At 33.4% G+C, this 25,982-nt stretch overlaps 2 protein-coding genes and 4 long non-coding RNA genes across 6 annotated transcripts; 4 read left to right on the top strand and 2 right to left on the bottom strand.

Annotated features, from left to right (window-relative positions):
- The first annotated feature begins 1,988 nt into the window (after positions 1-1,988).
- Positions 1,989-2,611, top strand: LOC144361212 (uncharacterized). Its single transcript, XR_013422362.1, has 3 exons — positions 1,989-2,051; positions 2,165-2,293; positions 2,507-2,611. It is a non-coding gene; the product is annotated as an uncharacterized LOC144361212 (long non-coding RNA).
- A 1,757-nt stretch (positions 2,612-4,368) lies between these two features.
- LOC146733806 (uncharacterized) lies at positions 4,369-4,991 on the top strand. Its single transcript, XR_014926743.1, has 3 exons — positions 4,369-4,431; positions 4,545-4,673; positions 4,887-4,991. It is a non-coding gene; the product is annotated as an uncharacterized LOC146733806 (long non-coding RNA).
- Positions 4,992-14,849: 9,858 nt separating this feature from the next.
- Positions 14,850-15,589, bottom strand: LOC146733805 (uncharacterized). The gene is made up of 2 exons (XR_014926726.1): positions 15,440-15,589; positions 14,850-15,300 (listed from the first exon to the last, which is right to left on the bottom strand). It is a non-coding gene; the product is annotated as an uncharacterized LOC146733805 (long non-coding RNA).
- Positions 15,590-15,956: 367 nt separating this feature from the next.
- Positions 15,957-16,723, bottom strand: LOC146733804 (uncharacterized). Its single transcript, XM_085490966.1, has 3 exons — positions 16,589-16,723; positions 16,347-16,475; positions 15,957-16,133 (listed from the first exon to the last, which is right to left on the bottom strand). Exons 1-3 carry the CDS (start codon positions 16,721-16,723, stop codon positions 15,957-15,959), a joined length of 441 nt encoding a protein of 146 aa, XP_085347092.1.
- A 3,484-nt stretch (positions 16,724-20,207) lies between these two features.
- Positions 20,208-20,974, top strand: LOC144345470 (uncharacterized). Its single transcript, XM_078006899.1, has 3 exons — positions 20,208-20,342; positions 20,456-20,584; positions 20,798-20,974. Exons 1-3 carry the CDS (start codon positions 20,208-20,210, stop codon positions 20,972-20,974), a joined length of 441 nt encoding a protein of 146 aa, XP_077863025.1.
- Positions 20,975-21,351: 377 nt separating this feature from the next.
- LOC146733803 (uncharacterized) lies at positions 21,352-22,090 on the top strand. Its single transcript, XR_014926724.1, has 2 exons — positions 21,352-21,501; positions 21,640-22,090. It is a non-coding gene; the product is annotated as an uncharacterized LOC146733803 (long non-coding RNA).
- Positions 22,091-25,982: the final 3,892 nt, after the last annotated feature.

Below are 25,982 nucleotides of genomic sequence, written 5' to 3'. Positions count from 1 at the left end.
GCTGGTGAACTTTTTTGTAACTCAATATCCTTATATTGTTCGGAAGTACAGTTTATTGGAAAATGAACAAATTCTGGGTATTTATTATTTATGAGTAGACTTAAATACATTCATCAAAATAATTGAACAAATATGAGAGATTGATTGGTCGATACAAATCTAGTACAGACGATCGTCTAAAGCTTGTAATAAGCTCATTATAAATAATTATATTCTAAATGAACATCATTAATGCTTGGACAGCATCAATTATGTGTCTGGATAGACTATCCCGTCATGTATTTAATGTATTTAATACTATGAGTTATTACGAGAATACCAAAAAGTATGCAAAAAAACAGTACCGCGGGGGTATCGACTGACACGCAGCATATCTATCGTTTCTCAAACAGGAAATGAGGCCACCAGGTTTACAATCAAACCAAATAATAGTATAGTAATCTTCATTATAAGTCCTTGTGGAGCCGTGTGATCAGAGACAAAGTGAAAACATTCATAGAAAAGGTTGTGCTTATAGAGATATAATACCACCCATTTTGCATATAAATCTTAATAAAATATTTCCTTCAAACTTGTCAGTGCATGCACATTTAGGGCAATTGAATCAATAATTAGTTTACAACTCAGCTTCAACTTATTTCCTTATGACATATAATATATCAATTACCAATGTTAACTGATGCAATAAGTATGATCGTAAATTTGTACATCGAGAAAGTTATAGATTTCTTCAGCAGGAGCTGACGCAACCAAGTTGGCTACCAAACCGAGTAGTAGTATAGTAATCTTCATCGTCAGTTCTTGTGGAGTCTTCGGAGACAAAGTGAAGAAACATTTGACAGACCATGCTTATATGGGTTTGACACCACTTTCTATGTATATAAATCTTAATAAAATACAACCTTGAAACTTGTCAGTACATGCACTTCTAGGGTACTCGAATCAAAAATAGTTTACAACCCAAACTTTTACTTTATATTTCCTTATGACTAATAATATATCAATATCCCAAAGTGGTTTGTGACAGTGGAACAATGAGTACACTAATACATTTGGACAGCGTGAAACATGAACTTATGAATTGCCTTTTTCATGATTTGAAAACTTGTGTTGTGAATTTTATAGGATTCGTAGTTTTAGGACTATTTTCTCAAAAAACTTACAACAGACTCGTGCAAAGGTGTTTTTATTTATTCCAATATATGTTCCTGGTTCACAGGGCCGGGTCACACACAGAGCGTTTTTCCTGGTTCAACATAATTGGCATTGTATAATTTATAATAGCAATGGCCATATAGTTTGAAGAACACTTTGAACAGGCGAAAACGCAAACTCGTAATAAACAGATGGGAATTCGTTTTGCGAACTTTTAAAATTTATTCATTACCAATATTCACTTAAATTCAAATAGCAGTCTCGTATTCGCAAAACGATTGTTACCTGAATTGATTATATTCTCTAATGCCTCAATCCTGTAGTAGTCCTACAACAAAGCGTATTTACATAGGCATTTTGTAATTTCATTTATAAAGGCAAAATTAGGTCTTGAACAGATCTTGTAATTATTGTTGGTAGTTTAAACTGCACTTTCTGTACGCAATTAGTATGTACATGGACACACAAAAACTCGACTTTTTTAAAAGACACAACTCTGCCTTCCGTTAAAACATGTGCGTATTTGCCATGGGTGTACCTCCTTCAAATGAACAATAAAAACATCAAACATTTGATTTATGTCTATATCGTACTACATGACGTCTGCTTGTATGGACATATTATATGTCATAAGGAAATATAAAGTAAAAATTCGAGTTGCAAACTAATTTGGATTCGAGTACCCGAGTATTCGAGTTTCAAGGATGTATTTTATTGAAATGTATACACATAGAAGGTAATGGTAAACCTATATAAGCATAGTCTGTCAAATGTTTCTTCACTTTGTCTCTAATACGAAGACTCCACAAGCACTGAAGATGAAGATTACTATACTACTACTACTCGGTTTGGTAGCCAACTTGGTTGCGTCAGCTCCTGCTGACGAAACAACGAGTGTAAGTTCGCTCCTCACTTTCAGATCTATCATCAATTCAAATCCATTTTTTCCCTTTTCTAAGTACAGAATATAATGTGTTTACTGCTAGTATTTGTTTTCAATTCATCACAGTCGGCGGTGAATTTCAAGATACAACTTGGCGATGATGAGCAGGACATCGTCATTGACGAAGTGAAAAATACTGAAGTCTTCCACTCAACATACGCTGACGATGCTTTAATCATCGATAATTTTAACCTGGTAAAGTGCTTTATATACATGGTTTCTAACGATTTGTATTTAATTCTTCTATTTATAGTCATCAATGATTTTAAAACAGCCAATTGAACTTACTCACGTAGGAAACCACGCTCATGTTTTCGCCCATTTTTTATTCATTTCACAAATGGACTTTATTCATGATTTATTCATACTTCTACTAACACAATCACCAAAAAACATTTTTTATTGCAGAGAATTAAAGTGATTGCCCCTGCTATTGGGAACAAGTGTTATGCTACCACACTGAATATAGAAACTGCGCAAGAACCGTCTAAATTGAAGAAAATTCTATTACAATAGGAAGAAGAAGTATGTGATATACATTTATGTTTGGATATCTAATGATATTTAATGTATTTAATACTATGAGTTATTACGAGAATACCAAAAAGTATGCAAAAAAACAGTACCGCGGGGGTATCGACTGACACGCAGCATATCTATCGTTTCTCAAACAGGAAATGAGGCCACCAGGTTTACAATCAAACCGAATAATAGTATAGTAATCTTCATTATAAGTCCTTGTGGAGCCGTGTGATCAGAGACAAAGTGAAAACATTCATAGAAAAGGTTGTGCTTATAGAGATATAATACCACCCATTTTGAATATAAATCTTAATAAAATATTTCCTTCAAACTTGTCAGTGCATGCACATTTAGGGCAATTGAATCAATAATTAGTTTACAACTCAGCTTCAACTTATTTCCTTATGACATATAATATATCAATTACCAATGTTAACTGATGCAATAAGTATGATCGTAAATTTGTACATCGAGAAAGTTATAGATTTCTTCAGCAGGAGCTGACGCAACCAAGTTGGCTACCAAACCGAGTAGTAGTATAGTAATCTTCATCGTCAGTTCTTGTGGAGTCTTCGGAGACAAAGTGAAGAAACATTTGACAGACCATGCTTATATGGGTTTGACACCACTTTCTATGTATATAAATCTTAATAAAATACAACCTTGAAACTTGTCAGTACATGCACTTCTAGGGTACTCGAATCAAAAATAGTTTACAACCCAAACTTTTACTTTATATTTCCTTATGACTAATAATATATCAATATCCCAAAGTGGTTTGTGACAGTGGAACAATGAGTACACTAATACATTTGGACAGCGTGAAACATGAACTTATGAATTGCCTTTTTCATGATTTGAAAACTTGTGTTGTGAATTTTATAGGATTCGTAGTTTTAGGACTATTTTCTCAAAAAACTTACAACAGACTCGTGCAAAGGTGTTTTTATTTATTCCAATATATGTTCCTGGTTCACAGGGCCGGGTCACACACAGAGCGTTTTTCCTGGTTCAACATAATTGGCATTGTATAATTTATAATAGCAATGGCCATATAGTTTGAAGAACACTTTGAACAGGCGAAAACGCAAACTCGTAATAAACAGATGGGAATTCGTTTTGCGAACTTTTAAAATTTATTCATTACCAATATTCACTTAAATTCAAATAGCAGTCTCGTATTCGCAAAACGATTGTTACCTGAATTGATTATATTCTCTAATGCCTCAATCCTGTAGTAGTCCTACAACAAAGCGTATTTACATAGGCATTTTGTAATTTCATTTATAAAGGCAAAATTAGGTCTTGAACAGATCTTGTAATTATTGTTGGTAGTTTAAACTGCACTTTCTGTACGCAATTAGTATGTACATGGACACACAAAAACTCGACTTTTTTAAAAGACACAACTCTGCCTTCCGTTAAAACATGTGCGTATTTGCCATGGGTGTACCTCCTTCAAATGAACAATAAAAACATCAAACATTTGATTTATGTCTATATCGTACTACATGACGTCTGCTTGTATGGACATATTATATGTCATAAGGAAATATAAAGTAAAAATTCGAGTTGCAAACTAATTTGGATTCGAGTACCCGAGTATTCGAGTTTCAAGGATGTATTTTATTGAAATGTATACACATAGAAGGTAATGGTAAACCTATATAAGCATAGTCTGTCAAATGTTTCTTCACTTTGTCTCTAATACGAAGACTCCACAAGCACTGAAGATGAAGATTACTATACTACTACTACTCGGTTTGGTAGCCAACTTGGTTGCGTCAGCTCCTGCTGACGAAACAACGAGTGTAAGTTCGCTCCTCACTTTCAGATCTATCATCAATTCAAATCCATTTTTTCCCTTTTCTAAGTACAGAATATAATGTGTTTACTGCTAGTATTTGTTTTCAATTCATCACAGTCGGCGGTGAATTTCAAGATACAACTTGGCGATGATGAGCAGGACATCGTCATTGACGAAGTGAAAAATACTGAAGTCTTCCACTCAACATACGCTGACGATGCTTTAATCATCGATAATTTTAACCTGGTAAAGTGCTTTATATACATGGTTTCTAACGATTTGTATTTAATTCTTCTATTTATAGTCATCAATGATTTTAAAACAGCCAATTGAACTTACTCACGTAGGAAACCACGCTCATGTTTTCGCCCATTTTTTATTCATTTCACAAATGGACTTTATTCATGATTTATTCATACTTCTACTAACACAATCACCAAAAAACATTTTTTATTGCAGAGAATTAAAGTGATTGCCCCTGCTATTGGGAACAAGTGTTATGCTACCACACTGAATATAGAAACTGCGCAAGAACCGTCTAAATTGAAGAAAATTCTATTACAATAGGAAGAAGAAGTATGTGATATACATTTATGTTTGGATATCTATGCGAACGTCAATTGCAACCATGCTTGAAAAATGTTGCTTTTGTTACCTACCTTATGTTTCGACTGTCTAGTTAATTACGGCGCATGTAAATGTTAATAATGAAACACAAGTACTGTTGATACTCCTAAATTAATTACATTTAAATATGTGTTATTTTATCTCGATGTTCGTTTGTTATTATTCGAGATGTATTTTAATCTGTAACTGCAAATATACATATGGATGATGTACATTTGATTAAGGTCTCAAATATTTTCGGATTCTAGTGTACATCAATTCACTTTTTTGTCATAGTGTCAGTCAATCTGTAATACATAATACGGCTTGCGAATCACTACAGTAACCGTAAATACAGCTGTAGAATTCATAATGTATATTGTTTTTTTAACTTCCTTCAAAGAAAAAAGTAGCAGAGTATGGAAACGAAGAGGAAATGCATTACAGTGCCAATGGGGCACCAATCAAAGACTTTTCCGGCTTTGGGGTTACAATAAACGACGCATGTTTAGGAAGGGAAATGTACTGGCTGGACATTGTAAACCATGCTGACGGAGGTGAGAGAACATTCTCTGGTGTTACTTGTATGTAAAATTCGAGATGTTGATTGCGCCCCTCTTTTGCAAATATAACTAATTATTTTCAAGATGAAATGTAAATTACGTCAATGTGTTTCTATGTACTTTTTTCTCTAGATATGATGAAGCGGAGTTGCAGATATTTGTATACATGTTGGTGGACTCGTTTCCTGTTTTTTTGGGTCAGAAGCTGTGGGTGTATTTACTTTTGCTGATCAAATACTCCATAGCAGTTGTGTTCCCATGTCAGTCACCGATTAGCTAATGTAGACACATTAATTTGATGCTCTATATGTAATAGTCAAGAATACAACTGTATTCATTTTTCAATGAATAATTCTAGTTAATATAGCACACCTACCATTCGTACTAGATTTGTTGTTGAATTTTAGAGACCTGTATGTATTATTTTGTTATAATTCATTTCCTCATTAATATTTTTTAAATTCTATTTACATCGTTATCAATTGAAAATATTAGCATACATGTAAATTTCATTGCTACGCACGTTCAGATAAAATAGTTTCTTGTTCTATTTCACAATAAAGATATTATAAACTACATATAACTTGGATCAGTTTATTATTAACTTCAATGGGAGTGACTATTATGACAAATACAAGCCTTTTTACATGATATTACATTGGATTACTCAAAATTAATTTTGGCGTAGTATTATGTGGATTTAGAATATAAATAATTTGGTGAACATCGCATCCCTTGCCTATTTCGTGAAAACACCTCGGCAGCTACGCTGGAAAATTCATTCTACCCAATCGAAATTCGTATAGGAAATTAAAGCGTACTGTCACCTTCATGGCGCTCAAAGTGATTTGTGCAACACAAATAATTTTAAAAAGTACAAATGTTCACACTATTTTTAATGTAATAACTTGCATAAAATATCTCCCTCATTAATATAAATTACCTGCCAGGGCGAGTACATGGTTTTCTGTTATTATTACGTTCCCAAATTTGTTAAAGACCCCAGGAAATTTGTAATCAAAGCACACCTACACGTTCCACTAAGTATGAAAGGTTGTGACCTACTCTATAATATGATTGGAGATATTAACCAGGCGATCTATTAATCTACAGTGACGAAAAAAGGCTATTCTGACGAGCAGTTGGCGACCTCCACTTTTATTATCATTTATTCAATACCCATATAACGAACGTTCTGCATCGGTACTGAGTTATTCCTTGTACACTCATTGTACACTCTTGTCTTGTTTTCGTTAGTAAAACTAAACTCTTTTACACAAATCAACTATGGCAAATTTATTGCAATTAGATTGTCCATAATAATCCACTTTGCAGTTGTAACATACAGAGTAGTCTACTTCTGTTCTCTTCTCGACTCCCCAGCAACGCTATGCGACCGGAAGTGAAATTCCTCTACTCAGGTCTAGATCTCTTCCTGCGCAACGGCGTGTAATGTTACACTGTGGTATATTTATTTTTTGCTTTTATAATTTATATCTGTAATTATTCAGCCTTTCAGTATTTGTACATTGTTTAATGAGGAATAATGAGGAATAGTTATAATTAGTTCAATTTCCAACATTTAATCGTTATTCTTATCATGTATATCAAATCATGATTGAAGCTATCAAAACGCCTACTTTTACCAATATTTGATACTCATTTAATTTGCTCCGATCATGTTTTAGTTCTAGTTATTCGATTCAATGTGAACCAACTCGGGATAACAATTAACGCCACAGTGCAATTGTTATGTAATAAATTTGATTTTGCAAAGTTATGGAAAGACATTATCAACTTATTTGTTAGTCGTGTAACTCAATCAATAACAGTTATACGTACAATTTTAGATCTAGAATACATTATTTCACTGATGTTCTTCATTTATGCCGGGAATCCGCGTCACACTATAATCTATCACGACTGTGTGAAACATGGTGACATTAAGTACGTGTATTTAACATTAACGTCCAAGTTCGAAGAGTTAATGTGTCTTTCAAATACATAGAGTTTCAAATGTGATTTACATATCAATCACTAAGTTGTATATTAATATTTATATTGCGAGTGAACATACCAGGTTGGCAGTATGTCACAAGATTTATAGCAAATTCCCCGCAATCTTCAATTTGGCTGTATAACATTATAGTGATTTTTGATTTATGAATAAGTAAAACGAAATTACATTAACGGATGTGACTGATAACTTTTACTATAAAAACCTTAGCATCCCGTAGGCAGGCCAGTCACACTGGTTTTCAATACAAGAGGTTACGACCCCCCTGCCAAATACTAAGGAAAACTGAAACATATATATACACATTTACATGAAATATTGTCCACCTATGCGGATCTGTTTGTGCAGGAATTTTACGACCGTATGACTTTACTGACGTCAACCAAACTTGTTATGTGGGAAGTTGGCATCCAAGGCTGACAGGTACCTACACCTTGCCCAAGGGTGACCTGGAGGTTGTTGTGGCAAAGGATAACCTTATTCTTAAGTCCATAGACTTCACAACCGAATGTAGTTTAAAATCTTACCCAAATCAAATATATACATATTTAAATAAACGTAAAGGTTGCCTTTATCAGGTAATATCTCACATGTGAGGTAGAGTTGGTGCAAGGATTTTAAGACCGTATGCCCTGACTAACTTATTATGTGGAAATTGGGTTTAATATCTTAAGGCAAGGCTAGAAGGTCACCAACACAGAGTCAAGTTTGTGATATTATGATATCAAATTATATCTGCGACGTATTTGGTGCTTATTCTATTATAGCAAACATAACTGTACAATTAAAACAGAATTGTAATTTTAGTAATGATAGGAAATCATTCATCTTCTAGTCATTTATTTCTCTGTAAGTTCGTAGTCTATTTCACAGATCGGGGTCTTCAAAAATTACATTGGATTCTACATGTAAGAGCAGACGCCACGTAGCAGACGCCGTACGATATCGACATAAACCAAATGTTTGAAGTTGTTATTGTTGATTTGTATAAAATACACACACCGTAAAATGTTTAATGAAGGCAGCAGTGTGTTATATTTCATAGTCATTATGTTGTGCATTTTATTTACGTACAGTAGTTTCTGGTACAGCGACACACATTTGTTGGTTTGAATACTTCTGAAGTAGTAAGATAGATTTTGAAGCTTAGGGGCGCAATTAAATGAATACATATAAATAAGCCTTCGATATTTATTCTCAGTTTGATGTCGGCATGCAAGAGTGGTTGCTCAATAGGTTTAGTATGTTTACGATTATCCCGTACCTTCTGTAGAAAGAAGTTAAAAGTTGGTACAAGCAGAACACATAGCTACAACGACCAGTTAAAGCACGGCAGTCGAAATATACGTTTATTTCATCTCGATGGCCGTTTCTCGTGCCCTCATGTCACATTTTTGTTATTATTCGAGATGTACTTTTAACCTGTAATGGCAAGGACACAATCTCATAATCATAATCTCAGTCAATGTTCAATATCTAATACAGCTTGCAATTCATATCATCATATTGTAAATACAACAGTAGGACTCATATTTTATAGTGTTTTTCCTTCATTTACAGGAAAAGGTAGCAGTAAGGAAATGTATCATAGCGTCAATGGAACACCAATCAAGGATTTTTCGAATTTTGGGGTTGCAATAAACGACGCATGTATGTGAAAATAATAATCAATAGTTTGCAGGATATAGTAAAACTTCTTTAAATGTTTTTTTTTTCTATTTATGTAACACTATATTTTGTAATTTTACTATTTAGTGAATTAGATTAGTTAATGCATTTATTCTATAAAAGTAATTAACGTGAATTTTGCTTTGTGACTGCATCCTTATTTCGCTGTGTTGAACTGAATAATTCGGTTAGGTGTCTAACTAAGAATGTGCCTCTTGTTATTATTTCCCAGTCACCGATTTGTTTAAATTCAGCTGCAAGCCGAAATATTCGGCTTGTGCCAATAAGCTAATGAAATCTCACTATTATGAATATGGTAGCAGTTGATAGGGATACATGAAAAACATAATTTTGCATGTGAATAATATATAAATTAACAATTACCCCATCGTTTTGATATTCAAATTGGTCATGTGATGAAAAAAAGTTAACACCTAATATCAATTATTCATAGATTCACAGTAGTCCTAGCCATGACATCATTCGTATCAACTAGCTTTAATAACAAGGTGATTCTGTTTCTGAATAATGCATGTTACTCAGTGGCAGCGTTACATCCTTTAGACTCTTCCATTGCCATAGCAACTCTATATACATACAAAACTATATTGACAGGTGACCTGACAGTTGAAAACAATCTGATGACATATAATGATGTTGCCAAGAAATGAACAAATCTGTAAAACCCGTCCAAGTGTAACTATCGGAAATGCCAATATTTGCCATAAACATTAGCTAAAAATAATATCTTCTCGAAATGTACACATGACCAGGGAGCCCGCCAAAAGTATGTACAAGTTGTAATGCAATCGATTGTTGCTGTGAACGTTACGTCTGCATCCTATACGTGTTAAACGACATCGGACGGCAAATCACCTACTAAGGTGGGAGCTGATTTATTATTTAAGTAATATAAAGGAGGATACAACTCTAATAGGCGGGGCAATATACGCCACAATAAATGTTATAATGCTTTATGGTCGTATGTACTTCAAGTGCAAACAAAGTACGTGTTACGTTGTAGTTCTTTAAAGACATAGTAAGCAGTTATAAAATCAAACAAACTGATGGCTAGATCATTCGTTATGCTATGGGAATGTCCTATGGGGGCACTTAGTTATAAATGTACTCAGCAGCAAGTACATATATTGTAACACAGCTGCGTTCTGGTCATGGCAATATCAACACTGGGACATACATTACGTAAATGGAATAACAAATCTGTTTAGTCGAGTGGTTGTCAATTACCTTCACACATGTTTTTCTACATATCATTCACATATGTTTGAGGTCATTATCAGTTCAATTTTGCGCTACAGCTCAAAGACTGACTACTACTCTTTACTGAGAAATCAAATATGGCCGCCATCATATTACTACATACATGGACAACTTTCAAACCGTATCACATAAATTTAAAGCAATTTAAACTTACCTGGATAACTATCCTTAAAGTTAAAGAGAATACTGATACTTTGTTGCGGTTACAAGAAAGCTGACTACGGAGAATAAAACAACCTTGGTATACCGAACCATGATGATCATTTCCTGAGAGCACATGGTACACACATTTCGTCTAGTCACTATGAAGGTCAGTGGGTAATTTAGTTAGTATGAATTATGGCAGTTGAACAGGTGAATGACTTCAAGCACACTCAAGCACGAACTGGTCAAAGTGCATTGAACAATCATCGTGTGCTTACTCTAATGATGTAATTTTGAAGTTTGTAGAGACGATCGTATCTTGAAACTTCAAGTTTTCTTTGTATTCACATGTTAGTAAATGTGTGGAGCACGACGCACTCGGGTATACCACAATACCTTGTATAATTCACGACATATATCCACAGCGAGTGGTAGTTTACTGTTGTGGAACGTGCGAATAACTGCAGTTTTGCAAGAAGGCTTGCTATCAAAATTTCAAAACAGCTAACTGACACCCAAGCAATAAAAACAGAGGCGTGACCAACTGAAACGTTTATCTAAACAACTTGACGTGTGCCATTTATTTTTAGAAGTACACCCCGTCCTTTACTTGAACGTGCTGAGAACAGATGTAAAAAAATGTAAAGATATTCTGTTTAAGTCCACTGTGATTAATTATAATAGCATTAAGTCCAAACAAAAGTAATTCTTATATTCACATACAGATGGTATACCCAGTCTAGACTCTGTACACTGCGCGAAACCTGAACAAACTCCTTTTTTTCGGACAAGTTACAGGAATACGCGATTGGTTTCAGCATTTACAAAATTATTAGCCATGATTCGGTTTATAGTTAAATATCAAAGAAAGATGTGCTAGGTTTGTCATAGCCGGATAGAGCTTTGTTAGCTGTATACACGGTAGTGTCGGTGAACAAGCTTGACCCGAACGCCTCGGTTCAACGTTAACTCTATTCGCAAAACGGTAATAGTTGAGGGAGTGTATATTGCTGTATACTGGCCCGTGAAACTAACTGGAAGAAACAATATAAATTCTTCAATTTCGGCCAAACAAAATACCTTCAAAAGACAATCGGTCATGCGACAACAGCTTGGACGAGTTATGTTTTCCTCACTAAATATATTTGATCTTATCTTGTTTGCACCGTTTTTGATAAAAAAATATTCAGTTGCAATTTCTACCAAACTTCGTCCACTTTAGAATGATGAATTTACACTGCCTCTTGTTATCTGGGATGCATAGACCCATTTCACTGATTTGTTTGTTTGCCTCGAACAACTGAATAGAAGGTTATGTTTTGAATTTCGGGGTTTCCCCAACCCGCTTGTGATAGTGGGCTTGTTCCATTTCTGCAGTATGTATTTTAACTACGATTATGCATATAAATCATTTTCATTTTAAATAATTAATTTATTATGTGAATCACTACTACTATGCATCTGCATTCCTGTAACAACAACTCTATCAATTTCAATAATAAACCAATACATTTTGCCTTTTTACATCATGTCATAGTTTAACCAAATAATACGCAACTTCGCATTCGAATTCCCATCGAAACTCGTCACGACACTTGACATCTTGTTCGATTTAACAGGAACACGCTATACAACACTTGACCTCATGTTTGTTTTACCATGGCAACGCACTAGAGTCCGCGCCTTTGCGCCCTCGACGGTGAATTCTGTCATGGTATAATGATCAGGTGACGATCAAATTAATGAACTTTGTTTGGACTGTCTATATGAAGTATAATTGTAGTTTATCACTAGTTCTCACGTTTCTGTTCTTTAACAAGTTAAATATTTACGAAAATGATAATTTTGTTACAGTATTTTTTGTTTACAGTAAATGTATGTAGGTATGTTTTGTCGACATAGAATATTAAATTGGTGATTTCGGGTAATGTTTATTTAAAGGGTCACTAAACAATAACACTGCGATAAAGACATTACATTTTCGACATTGTGATTTGTTTTCGTTTTTATGCAAAAATCATAAGTAGTTAAGGGAACATTATATAATAATTTGAATATGACACTTGAATAATTATGACGCCACAATAGAATTCGTACATAAATTAGCGTAGATTATGGGGAGTAAAAATTTATAAAATACTTACATGGAGTATGCATTTATAGCATAGTTAAATATTTCTTTTTTTAATGCTAAGAGAAATACAATATGAGTAAGTAAAAAATTCAATTAACAAACAAAATCTGATTAACATAAATAATAATAATAAACGGTGATAAATAAAGTTACATTTATGAAACAGTTACATGGAGTAAACAGTTCAAGCGTGGTTAAGTATTCTTTTTTTTAACGCGACGAAAGATACAATATGGGTAAGTAAAAAAATCGATTAAAAAAATGAAAACATCGAAAAGTCAATACACACTCTTTGTAATGAGAATCAAAGCCATAATCACTTATGTGTCATAAAATATAAAAAAACAGAGAAAATAATATATAATCGATAGTTATATAAATAGGGCATAAGTTATATGTTTGAAATTTCGATGTATAACTGATGCAATAAGTATGATCGTAAATTTGTACATCGACAAACTTATAGATTTGTGACCAGATACAAGATTTTATTTGTGTTTTATGGTATGCACGATTCCTTAGTTAAGATGATTGTTTAAAATACATTAATATTAACAAGATAGCAACTGCAATTACCACAGTAAATTTATTCTAATCACATGTTGCAGGGTCAAATAGCGACTTTCCTGGTTCAACATTGACATTGTATCATAAATCATGAGAATGACCATATAGTTTGAAGGACATATTGACCAGCACAAGAGGCAAAGTATTGATGGGCATATGTCACATGTATTCTTTGTCAATATTTAATAGTTAAATTAATAAATCTATCTCGTACTCGCAAAACAATTGCCACACGAATTTCCGATTCCTGAATTACAATCAGACGCGATGTTATTATATTTGCGCATGCGTAACACCGGCGAGGGTAGGATTAAAATATAAAAAGTCAAAATAGCACCGGTAGACATGCAGCCCGGAAGAAGTTAGCGGCATATTTTAAACATGTTTTTTTTTTAAAGATAACGGAGTGAGTGAATGTGGGTACAGACAGACGAAGGCAGCTAGAAGAGCTATTTAAGACAGGTAGGGAACGTGGATTTCCAGTTGAAAAAGATGATTTTTCAGAGAAAATGGACTGAAATAGAGATGGTTCGTGTGTATTTGAAATGATTTTACATAGTAAACTAATTAACATTTTTATGCAATTAATGACCAATTTGGTTTTATGAGTAGGCTTCTACCTTAAGTCAATGATCTTAAATGTCGTAAGCACATACATACAATGAAATATACACGTGTGAGTAAAATATGACCGTGACATAGCTTTTCAACTCCCAAAATACCCGCAAAAAATATGAAAATATAGCCAAAGATAATTTGCATGTTCGTTATTCTTGCTTAGGCAGAATAGTGTGCAATTTTTTAATTGGTAACTGTGATGTTCTATGCACTGCGACTCTGCGCGCTTGGAACGTTCAAAATATGATCTTCCATCCGGTTTGTTGACCCCAGGTCAGGCAATATGTGCAAGAACACAAACGATAAACTCGATTCGGGTGATACAGTGTATCCATACAGCATTTTATGATATAACTTATACCTTCCACACTCAACACACGTCAGGCCAGGCCGTGAATTCTGTCATAGTAATCTGCACTTAACTATGTATTTTTTATATTTGCATAATATTTATTTAATGTGAGAGTTATTTTATGAAAGCTATTTTATTCAAAATAGAGATTGCCATCAAAATCGTAGTTTTAGAATTATAGTCATTTGCAGTGCTATTGCTATAATTGATTGCACCTCGTTTAATTAATTGGGTTGCATAAATCACTTTCAGCGTTATAAACGTGACAACACGCTTTAATTCGAGTTTTCTATACGAATACAGGGTAGGTAGAATGAATTTTCTAGCGTAGCTGCCGAGGGGTTTTGACTAAATCCACATAATACTACGCCTTGATTAATTTTGAGTAAATCCATTGTAATAACATGTAAGGTGGCATGTATTTGTCATAATAGTCACTCCCATTGAAGTTAAATAATAAACTGATTCAAAGTTATATGTAGTTTATAATATCTTTATTGTGAAATAGAACAAGACATTATTTTATCTGAATGTGAAATTTACGTGAAATTTACATGTATGCTAATTTTTTCATTTGATAAAGAAGTAAATAGATTTTACGAATATTAATTGAGGAAATGAATTATAATAAAATAATACATGAATGTCACTAAAATTCAACAACAAATCTAGTACGAATGGCAAGGTGTGCTATTAATTAGAATTATTCTATGAAAAATGAATACAGTTGATTTCTTGACTAACACAAATAGAGCATCAAATTAATGTGTCTACATTCGCTATTTGTTCACTGACATGGGAAAACAACTGTTATGGAGTATTTGATCAGCAAATGTAAATCCAACCACAGACTCTGACCCAAAAAAACAGGAAACGAGCCCACCAACAAGTATGCAAATATCTGCAACCCCTCTTCATCATATCTAGAGAAAAAAAGAACATAGAAACACAATGAAATAATGTATATTTCATCTTGAAAATAGTTAGCTATATTAGCAGAACAGGGGCGCAATCAACATCTTGAATTTTAGATTCAAGTAACACTAGAGAATTTGTTCTCACCTCCGTCAGCATGATTTACAATATCCAGCCAGTACATTTCCCTTCCTGAACATGCGTCGTTTATTGTAACCCCAAAGCCGGAAAAGTCTTTGATTGGTGCCCCATTGGCACTGTAATGCATTTCCTCTTCGTTTCCATACTCTGCTACTTTTTTCTTTGAAGGAAGTTTAAAAAACAATATACATTATGAATTCTACAGCTGTATTTACGGTTACTGTAGTGATTCGCAAGCCGTATTATGTATTACAGTTTGACTGACACTATGACAAAAAAGTGAATTGATGTAAGATATCTAGAACCATAATCAACTGTACATCATCCATATGTTTTCTTGCCTTTACAGTTAACAAATACATATCGTATAATAACAAAAATACATGTGAAAACGAGATGAAATAACACATATTTAAATGTAATTAATTTGTGAGTATCAGCAGTATTTATGTTTCATTATTAACTTTACAAGAGCCTTTACCAGACAGTCGAAACGTAGGGTAGGTAACAAAAGCAACATTTATCAAGCACGGTTGCAATTGACGTTCGCATAGATATCCAAACATACTTGTATATTACATACCTCTTCTTCCTCTTGTAATAGAATTTCCTTCAATTTGGACGGTTCTTGCTCAGATTCTGTGTTTAGTGTGGTAACATAACACTTGTTCCCAATAGCAGGGGCAATCACTTTAATTCTCTGCAATAATAATTGTAAAATAATAAGTGTGTTAGTAGAAGTATGAATAAATAATGACGAAAACCCATTTGTGGAATGAATCAAAAATGGGCGAGAAAATGAGCGTGATTTCCCACGTGACTAAGTTTAATTGGCTGTTGTAAGATTATTGATGAATATAAATTGAAAAATTAAATACAAATCGTTATAAACCATGTATATAAAGCACTTTACCAGATTAAAATTATCGATGATTAAAGCGTCGTCAGCGTATGTTGAGTAGAAGACTTCAGTATTCTTCTCTTCGTCGATAATGATGTCCTGCTCATCATCGCCAAGTTGTATCTTGAAATTCACCGCCGACTGTGATGAATTGAAAACAAATACTAGCAGTAAACACATTATATTCTGTACTTAGAAAAGGAAAAAAATGGATTTGAATTGATGATAGATCTGAAAGTGAGGAGCGAACTTACACTCGTTGTTTCTTCAGCAGGAGCTGACGCAACCAAGTTGGCTACCAAACCGAGTAGTAGTATAGTAATCTTCATCGTCAGTTCTTGTGGAGTCTTCGGATTAGAGACAAAGTGAAGAAACATTTGACAGACCATGCTTATATAGGGTTGACACCACTTTCTATGTATGTACATCTTAATAAAAAACAACCTTGAAACTTGTCAGTACATGCACTTCTAGGGTACTCGAATCAAAAATAGTTTACAACCCAAACTTTTACTTTATATTTCCTTATGACATATAATATATCAATATCCCAAAGTGGTTTGCGACAGTGGAACAATGGGTACAATAATACATTTGAATAGCGTTAAACATGAAATTATAGATTGCCTTTTTCATAATTTGAAAACTGGTGTTGTGTATTTTATAGGATTCGTAGTTTTGGGACTATTTTCTCAAAAAACGAACAACAGACTCGTGCATAGGTGTTTTTATTTATTCCAATATATGTTCCTGGTTCACAGGGTCACACACAGAGCGTCTTTCCTGGTTCAACATAATTGGCATTGTATAATTTATAATAGCAATGGCCATATAGTTTGAAGGACACTTTGAACAGGCGAAGACGCAAACTCGTAATAAAGAGATGAGAATTTGTTTTGCAAACTTTTAAAATTTATTTATTACCAATATTCACTTAAATTCAAAAGGCATTCTCGTATTCGCAAAACGATTGTCACCTGAATTGATTATATTTTCTAATGCCTCAATCCTGTTGTATTGCTACAACAAAGTGTATTTACATAGGCTTTTTGTAATTTTATTTATAAAGGCAAAATTAGGTCTTGAACAGGTCTTGTAATTATTTAGTTTAAACTGCACTTTCTTTACGCAATTAGTATGTACATGCACACAAAAAAACTCGACTTTTTTAAAAGACACAACTCTGCCTTCCGTTAAAACATGTGCGTATTTGCCATGGGTGTATCTCCTTCAAATGAACAATAAAAACATCAAACATTGTATTTATGTCTATATCGTACTACGTGACGTCTGCTTGTATGGACATAACCGAATTTAAAGACTACAAATCACAAATAGGCTTAAAATATAGGGAAATGAATGTATCAAATAAGAATGATTTCTAACTATAAATGAAATTTTCATTTCTACTGCTTTTATAGTTGGTTACCATAATTTGTTTAAGAGTTGAAATATTACTGAAAAAAATTATACAATTCGCTCCAATTACGAAATGTATCTGTATATGTGTTCTGTTATACAATCAATGTTGTGAATATTTTTGGAAACAAATCCTGCATTCCATCAAGTACACATAAACAAAATATAAATCTATAAGCACGGCCTTTCCAGTTTTTGTTCACCTTGTCTATAGTCTCAAGAACTGACGGTGATGGGACGTTTTAACAAGTGACAATTGATACTGGAAGGGTCATGTACTGGCTAAATAGTGTAAACCATGTAGATGGACGTGAGAAAACATTTGTTGTGATACATGAGTTCGATAGTTAGGATGTTGTTATTATTAACAATATTTCTCAGTACATAATGCGAGTTATTTAAATATCATTTTTTGGTAGAAATGATGAAGGAAGGTTGTTGTCTAGTCGTATTGGCTGGTTTTGGTTCTGAGTAAGTTCATCTATCTTAATTTAGAGTATGCAGACACTGAAGACACATATGTGATTAATGATATGCATGTTTCAATAAACCAGGTATTCATGCTATATATACCATTTAGTGCATAATTATTAATAATAAACTTCATGAAATTGTCTGTACTAGATTTGTATTGATTTATAAAATAAATCATCAAGCTCGCCTATTTGTTCCATTTATGATTTGATAAAATAATTTATGTCAATGCTCTTAAATATCACACATACATACATGCAAGGAAATATGATAATTACATGAATACGAAAATATACATATAATAAATAACCCTATCATAACAATAGATCACACTGTCGAAGTGAATGACCGCCATGAAATATAGACATTGATTAAATGAAAATAATGTTTGCTTAGTGTCATGCTGATTGAAAATGTCAACCCATCTCCTTCCCCTTCGACACTTTAATTGCTACCATGTTGGCTACTCGCATATATTTTGTTATTTAGTTGAGAAGAAATGATATCAATCAAATAGGAATATATTGATTTTGTCAGTGCAATAAATCGTCAAATATTTCAATATTCTACGGAATTACCAGCGAAAAGATTACTTTAGTAACAGTAAGCACCAATTGACACGGTTTTTTTCCATATTACTAGAGATATTATGAAATATTTAAAAATGTAATATGGTTCCATAGGCTGATAGACTAAAACGGAGTTGCAAATATAGTCCTTTCTTCTCCTTTATTTATTTCCTTATCAGATTTACAGTCATTAAAATATAATAGGGTCCCGCCTGTAGGAGCAGGCGCCAGTATCAAGAAAAACAGTGAAATCTAATAACAGCAAGAATGTTTACAATTGTATCATATATTTATTCGACAGTGGAAATGTGCCGACGCCAACCTCTTTCATGGAGTTCATCAGGAGAACAACTTGCTCGAGGTTACACTATAGATAGAAATAACTAACGACAGTAGTGAAATTCAAACAGATGCATCTACTGACAATATGTTGATTCACTTGCACTCCACAGCCAAATTCCGCACAGCGTACAAGACGGCTGTAATATCATTGTAGTACGATGTCAACAACTAACAAATCTGCGACGTACTGAGTACATAATTGTAGAACAGAGAACACATATACAGACATATTTCATCATTGGAGCGGATTGTATAATTGTTGTCAGTAATGCTTCAGCTCTAACCAAATATAAAAACAGTGGAATTGCAATTTTCATTTATAATTGGGAGTCATTCTTCTTCTATACATTCATTCCCCTATATTTTAAGACTATTTGTGATTTGTAGTCTTTAAATTCGGTTATGTCCATAAAAGCAGACGCCGCGTAGCACGATATAGACATAAATCGAATGTTTGATGTTTTTACTGTTCATTTGTAGGAAATACACCCATGGCAAATACGCTTACGAGACTGTCTTTTTAATTTAGGTGAATATAGGTAAAGAGTACATTTTAAAAATTCGCAAAATAAATTCTCATCTGTTTCACGAGTTTCCGTCTTGGGCTGGTCAAAGTGTCCGTCAAACTATATGATATGATAAATTATACAATGTCAGTTATGTTGAACCAGGAAAGACGCTTTGTGCGTGACCCTGTGAACCAGGAACATATATTGGAAAAAATTAAAACACGAGTCTGTGGCAAATTCTATATTGTAAATATTAATGTTTTTTGAGAATGTTTTCCTAAAACTAACGAATTTACAAAAATATTTATAAGTTTTCAAATTATGAAAAAGGCAATCTATAATTTTAAGTTTCCTATCCAAATGTATTATTGTACCCATTGTTTCACTGTCACAAACCACTTTGGGATATTGATATATGTCATAAGGAAATATAAAGTAAAAATTCGAGTTGCAAACTAATTTGGATTCGAGTACCCTAGAAGTGCATGTATTGACAAGTTTCAAGGATGTATTTTATTGAAATGTATACACATAGAAGGTAATGGTAAACCTATATAAGCATGGTCTGTCAAATGTTTCTTCACTTTGTCTCTAATACGAAGACTCCACAAGCACTGAAGATGAAGATTACTATACTACTACTCGGTTTGGTAGCCAACTTGGTTGCGTCAGCTCCTGCTAACGAAACAACGAGTGTAAGTTCGCTCCTCACTTTCAGATCTATCATCAATTCAAATCCATTTTTTCCCTTTTCTAAGTACAGAATATAATGTGTTTACTGCTAGTATTTGTTTTCAATTCATCACAGTCGGCGGTGAATTTCAAGATACAACTTGGCGATGATGAGCAGGACATCGTCATTGACGAAGAGAAAAATACTGAAGTCTTCCACTCAACATACGCTGACGATGCTTTAATCATCGATAATTTTAACCTGGTAAAGTGCTTTATATACATGGTTTCTAACGATTTGTATTTAATTCTTCTATTTATAGTCATCAACGATTTTAAAACAGCCAATTGAACTTACTCACGTAGGAAACCACGCTCATTTTTTCGCCCATTTTTTATTCATTTCACAAATGGACTTTATTCATGATTTATTCATACTTCTACTAACACAATCACCAAAAAACATTTTTTATTGCAGAGAATTAAAGTGATTGCCCCTGCTATTGGGAACAAGTGTTATGCTACCACACTGAACATAGAAACTGAGCAAGAACCGTCTAAATTGAAGAAAATTATATTACAAGAGGAAGAAGAGGTATGTGATATACATTTATGTTTGGATATCTATGCGAACGTCAATTGCAACCATGCTTGAAAAATGTTGCTTTTGTTACCTACCTTATGTTTCGACTGTCTAGTTAATTACGGCTCTTGTAAATGTTAATAATGAAACACAAGTACTGTTGATACTCATAAATTAATTACATTTAAATATGTGTTATTTTATCTCGATGTTCGTTTGTTATTATTCGAGATGTATTTTAATCTGTAACAGCAAATATACATATGGATGATGTACATTTGATTATGGTCACAAATATTTTCGGATTCTAGTGTACATCAATTCACTTTTTTGTCATAGTGTCAGTCAATCTGTAATACATAATACGGCTTGCGAATCACTACAGTAACCGTAAATACAGCTGTAGAATTCATAATGTATATTGTTTTTTTAACTTCCTTCAAAGAAAAAAGTAGCAGAGTATGGAAACGAAGAGGAAATGCATTACAGTGCCAATGGGGCACCAATCAAAGACTTTTCCGGCTTTGGGGTTACAATAAACGACGCATGTTTAGGAAGGGAAATGTACTGGCTGGACATTGTAAACCATGCTGACGGAGGTGAGAGAACATTCTCTGGTGTTACTTGTATGTAAAATTCGAGATGTTGATTGCGCCCCTCTTTTGCAAATATAACTAATTATTTTCAAGATGAAATGTAAATTACGTCAATGTGTTTCTATGTACTTTTTTCTCTAGATATGATGAAGCGGAGTTGCAGATATTTGTATACATGTTGGTGGACTCGTTTCCTGTTTTTTTGGGTCAGAAGCTGTGGGTGTATTTACTTTTGCTGATCAAATACTCCATAGCAGTTGTGTTCCCATGTCAGTCACCGATTAGCTAATGTAGACACATTAATTTGATGCTCTATTTGTAATAGTCAAGAATAAAACTGTATTCATTTTTCAATGAATAATTCTAGTTAATATAGCACACCTACCATTCGTACTAGATTTGTTGTTGAATTTTAGAGACCTGTATGTATTATTTTGTTATAATTCATTTCCTCATTAATATTTTTTAAATTCTATTTACATCGTTATCAATTGAAAATATTAGCATACATGTAAATTTCATTGCTACGCACGTTCAGATAAAATAGTTTCTTGATCTATTTCACAATAAAGATATTATAAACTACATATAACTTGGATCAGTTTATTATTTAACTTCAATGGGAGTGACTATTATGACAAATACAAGCCTTTTTACATGATATTACATTGGATTACTCAAAATTAATTTTGGCGTAGTATTATGTGGATTTAGAATATAAATAATTTGGTGAACATCGCATCCCTTGCCTATTTCTTGAAAACACCTCGGCAGCTACGCTGGAAAATTCATTCTACCCAATCAAAATTCGTATAGGAAATTAAAGCGTACTGTCACCTTCATAGCGCTCAAAGTGATTTGTGCAACACAAATAATTTTAAAAAGTACAAATGTTCACACTATTTTTAATGTAATAACTTGCATAAAATATCTCCCTCATTAATATAAATTACCTGCCAGGGCGAGTACATGGTTTTCTGTTATTATTACGTTCCCAAATTTGTTAAAGACCCCAGGAAATTTGTAATCAAAGCACACCTACACGTTCCACTAAGTATGAAAGGTTGTGACCTACTCTATAATATGATTGGAGATATTAACCAGGCGATCTATTAATCTACAGTGACGAAAATACCGACTGATAAAGACAGCAAATAAAATCTAATAAAATCAAAAGGCTATTCTGACGAGCAGTTGGCGACCTCCACTTTTATTATCATTTATTCAATACCCATATAACGAAGGTTCTGCATCGGTACTGAGTTATTCCTTGTACACTCATTGTACACTCTTGTCTTGTTTTCGTTAGTAAAACTAAACTCTTTTACACAAATCAACTATGTCAAATTTATTGCAATTAGATTGTCTATAATAATCCACTTTGCAGTTGTAACATATAGAGTAGTCTACCTCTGTTCTCTTCTCGACTCCCCAGCAACGCTATGCGACCGGAAGTGAAATTCCTCTACTCAGGTCTAGATCTCTTCCTGTGCAACGGCGTGTAATGTTACATTGTGGTATATTTATTTTTTGCTTTTATAATTTATATCTGTAATTATTCAGCCTTTCAGTATTTGTACATTGTTTAATGAGGAATAATGAGGAATAGTTATAATTAGTTCAATTTCCAACATTTTATCGTTATTCTTATCATGTATATCAAATCATGATTGAAGCTATCAAAACGCCTACTTTTACCAATATTTGATACTCACTTAATTTGCTCCGATCATGTTTTAGTTCTAGTTATTCGATTCAATGTGAACCAACTCGGGATAACAATTAACGCCACAGTGCAATTGTTATGTAATAAATTTGATTTTGCAAAGTCTTGGAAAGACATTATCAACTTATTTGTTAGTCGTGTAACTCAGTCAATAACAGTTATACGTACAATTTTAGATCTAGAATACATTATTTCACTGATGTTCTTCATTTATGCCGGGAATCCGCGTCACACTATAATCTATCACGACTGTGTGAGACATGGTGACATTAAGTACGTGTATTTAACATTAACGTCCAAGTTCGAAGAGTTAATGTGTCTTTCAAATACATAGAGTTTCAAATGTGATTTACATATCAATCACTAAGTTGTATATTAATATTTATATTGCGAGTGAACATACCAGGTTGGCAGTATGTCACAAGATTTATAGCAAATTCCCCGCAATCTTCAATTCGGCTGTATAACATTATAGTGATTTTTGATTTATGAATAAGTAAAACGAAATTACATTAACGGATGTGACTGATAACTTTTACTATAAAAACCTTAGCATCCCGTAGGCAGGCCAGTCACACTGGTTTTCAATACAAGAGGTTACGACCCCCCTGCCAAATACTAAGGAAAACTGAAACATATATATACACATTTACATGAAATATTGTCCACCTATGCGGATCTGTTTGTGCAGGAATTTTACGACCGTATGACTTTACTGACGTCAACCAAACTTGTTATGTGGGAAGTTGGCATCCAAGGCTGACAGGTACCTACACCTTGCCCAAGGGTGACCTGGAGGTTGTTGTGGCAAAGGATAACCTTATTCTTAAGTCCATAGACTTCACAACCGAATGTAGTTTAAAATCTTACCCAAATCAAATATATACATATTTAAATAAACGTAAAGGTTGCTTTTATCAGGTAATATCTCACATGTGAGGTAGAGTTGGTGCAAGGATTTTAAGACCGTATGCCCTGACTAACTTATTATGTGGAAATTGGGTTTAATATCTTAAGGCAAGGCTAGAAGGTCACCAACACAGAGTCAAGTTTGTGATATTATGATATCAAATTATATCTGCGACGTATTTGGTGCTTATTCTATTATATCAAACATAACTGTACAATTAAAACAGAATTGTAATTTTAGTAATGATAGGAAATCATTCATCTTCTAGTCATTTATTTCTCTGTAAGTTCGTAGTCTATTTCACAGATCGGGGTCTTCAAAAATTACATTGGATTCTACATGTAAGAGCAGACGCCACGTAGCAGACGCCGTACGATATCGACATAAACCAAATGTTTGAAGTTGTTATTGTTGATTTGTATAAAATACACACACCGTAAAATGTTTAATGAAGGCAGCAGTGTGTTATATTTCATAGTCATTATGTTGTGCATTTTATTTACGTACAGTAGTTTCTGGTACAGCGACACACATTTGTTGGTTTGAATACTTCTGAAGTAGTAAGATAGATTTTGAAGCTTAGGGGCGCAATTAAATGAATACATATAAATAAGCCTTCGATATTTATTCTCAGTTTGATGTCGGCATGCAGGAGTGGTTGCTCAATAGGTTTAGTATGTTTACGATTATCCCGTACCTTCTGTAGAAAGAAGTTAAAAGTTGGTACAAGCAGAACACATAGCTACAACGACCAGTTAAAGCGCGGCAGTCGAAATATACGTTTATTTCATCTCGATGGCCGTTTCTCGTGCCCTCATGTCACATTTTTGTTATTATTCGAGATGTACTTTTAACCTGTAATGGCAAGGACACAATCTCATAATCATAATCTCAGTCAATGTTCAATATCTAATACAGCTTGCAATTCATATCATCATATTGTAAATACAACTGTAGGACTCATATTTTATAGTGTTTTTCCTTCATTTACAGGAAAAGGTAGCAGTAAGGAAATGTATCATAGCGTCAATGGAACACCAATCAAGGATTTTTCGAATTTTGGGGTTGCAATAAACGACGCATGTATGTGAAAATAATAATCAATAGTTTGCAGGATATAGTAAAACTTCTTTAAATGTTTTTTTTTTCTATTTATGTAACACTATATTTTGTAATTTTACTATTTAGTGAATTAGATTAGTTAATGCATTTATTCTATAAAAGTAATTAACGTGAATTTTGCTTTGTGACTGCATCCTTATTTCGCTGTGTTGAACTGAATAATTCGGTTAGGTGTCTAACTAAGAATGTGCCTCTTGTTATTATTTCCCAGTCACCGATTTGTTTAAATTCAGCTGCAAGCCGAAATATTCGGCTTGTGCCAATAAGCTAATGAAATCTCACTATTATGAATATGGTAGCAGTTGATAGGGATACATGAAAAACATAATTTTGCATGTGAATAATATATAAATTAACAATTACCCCATCGTTTTGATATTCAAATTGGTCATGTGATGAAAAAAAGTTAACACCTAATATCAATTATTCATAGATTCACAGTAGTCCTAGCCATGACATCATTCGTATCAACTAGCTTTAATAACAAGGTGATTCTGTTTCTGAATAATGCATGTTACTCAGTGGCAGCGTTACATCCTTTAGACTCTTCCATTGCCATAGCAACTCTATATACATACAAAACTATATTGACAGGTGACCTGACAGTTGAAAACAATCTGATGACATATAATGATGTTGCCAAGAAATGAACAAATCTGTAAAACCCGTCCAAGTGTAACTATCGGAAATGCCAATATTTGCCATAAACATTAGCTAAAAATAATA

Source organism: Saccoglossus kowalevskii, chromosome 16, assembly GCF_978046115.1.
Source record: "Saccoglossus kowalevskii chromosome 16, keSacKowa6.1, whole genome shotgun sequence".
NCBI classification, from domain to species: Eukaryota; Metazoa; Hemichordata; class Enteropneusta; family Harrimaniidae; genus Saccoglossus; species Saccoglossus kowalevskii.
Note: the sequence above shows the minus strand (reverse complement) of the source record. Positions and strands in the feature narration are given on the sequence as shown.

Bases quoted from the DNA above. Each gene is read 5' to 3' on its own strand.
- LOC146733804 (XM_085490966.1), bottom strand. From the start codon at position 16,723: ATGGTCTGTCAAATGTTTCTTCACTTTGTCTCTAATCCGAAGACTCCA. The intron at 16,476-16,588 runs GTAAGTTCGCTC...AATTCATCACAG, and splicing joins CTGCTGAAGAAACAACGAGT to TCGGCGGTGAATTTCAAGAT. The intron at 16,134-16,346 runs GTAAAGTGCTTT...TTATTATTGCAG, and splicing joins TCATCGATAATTTTAATCTG to AGAATTAAAGTGATTGCCCC.
- LOC144345470 (XM_078006899.1), top strand. From the start codon at position 20,208: ATGGTCTGTCAAATGTTTCTTCACTTTGTCTCTAATACGAAGACTCCA. The intron at 20,343-20,455 runs GTAAGTTCGCTC...AATTCATCACAG, and splicing joins CTGCTAACGAAACAACGAGT to TCGGCGGTGAATTTCAAGAT. The intron at 20,585-20,797 runs GTAAAGTGCTTT...TTTTTATTGCAG, and splicing joins TCATCGATAATTTTAACCTG to AGAATTAAAGTGATTGCCCC.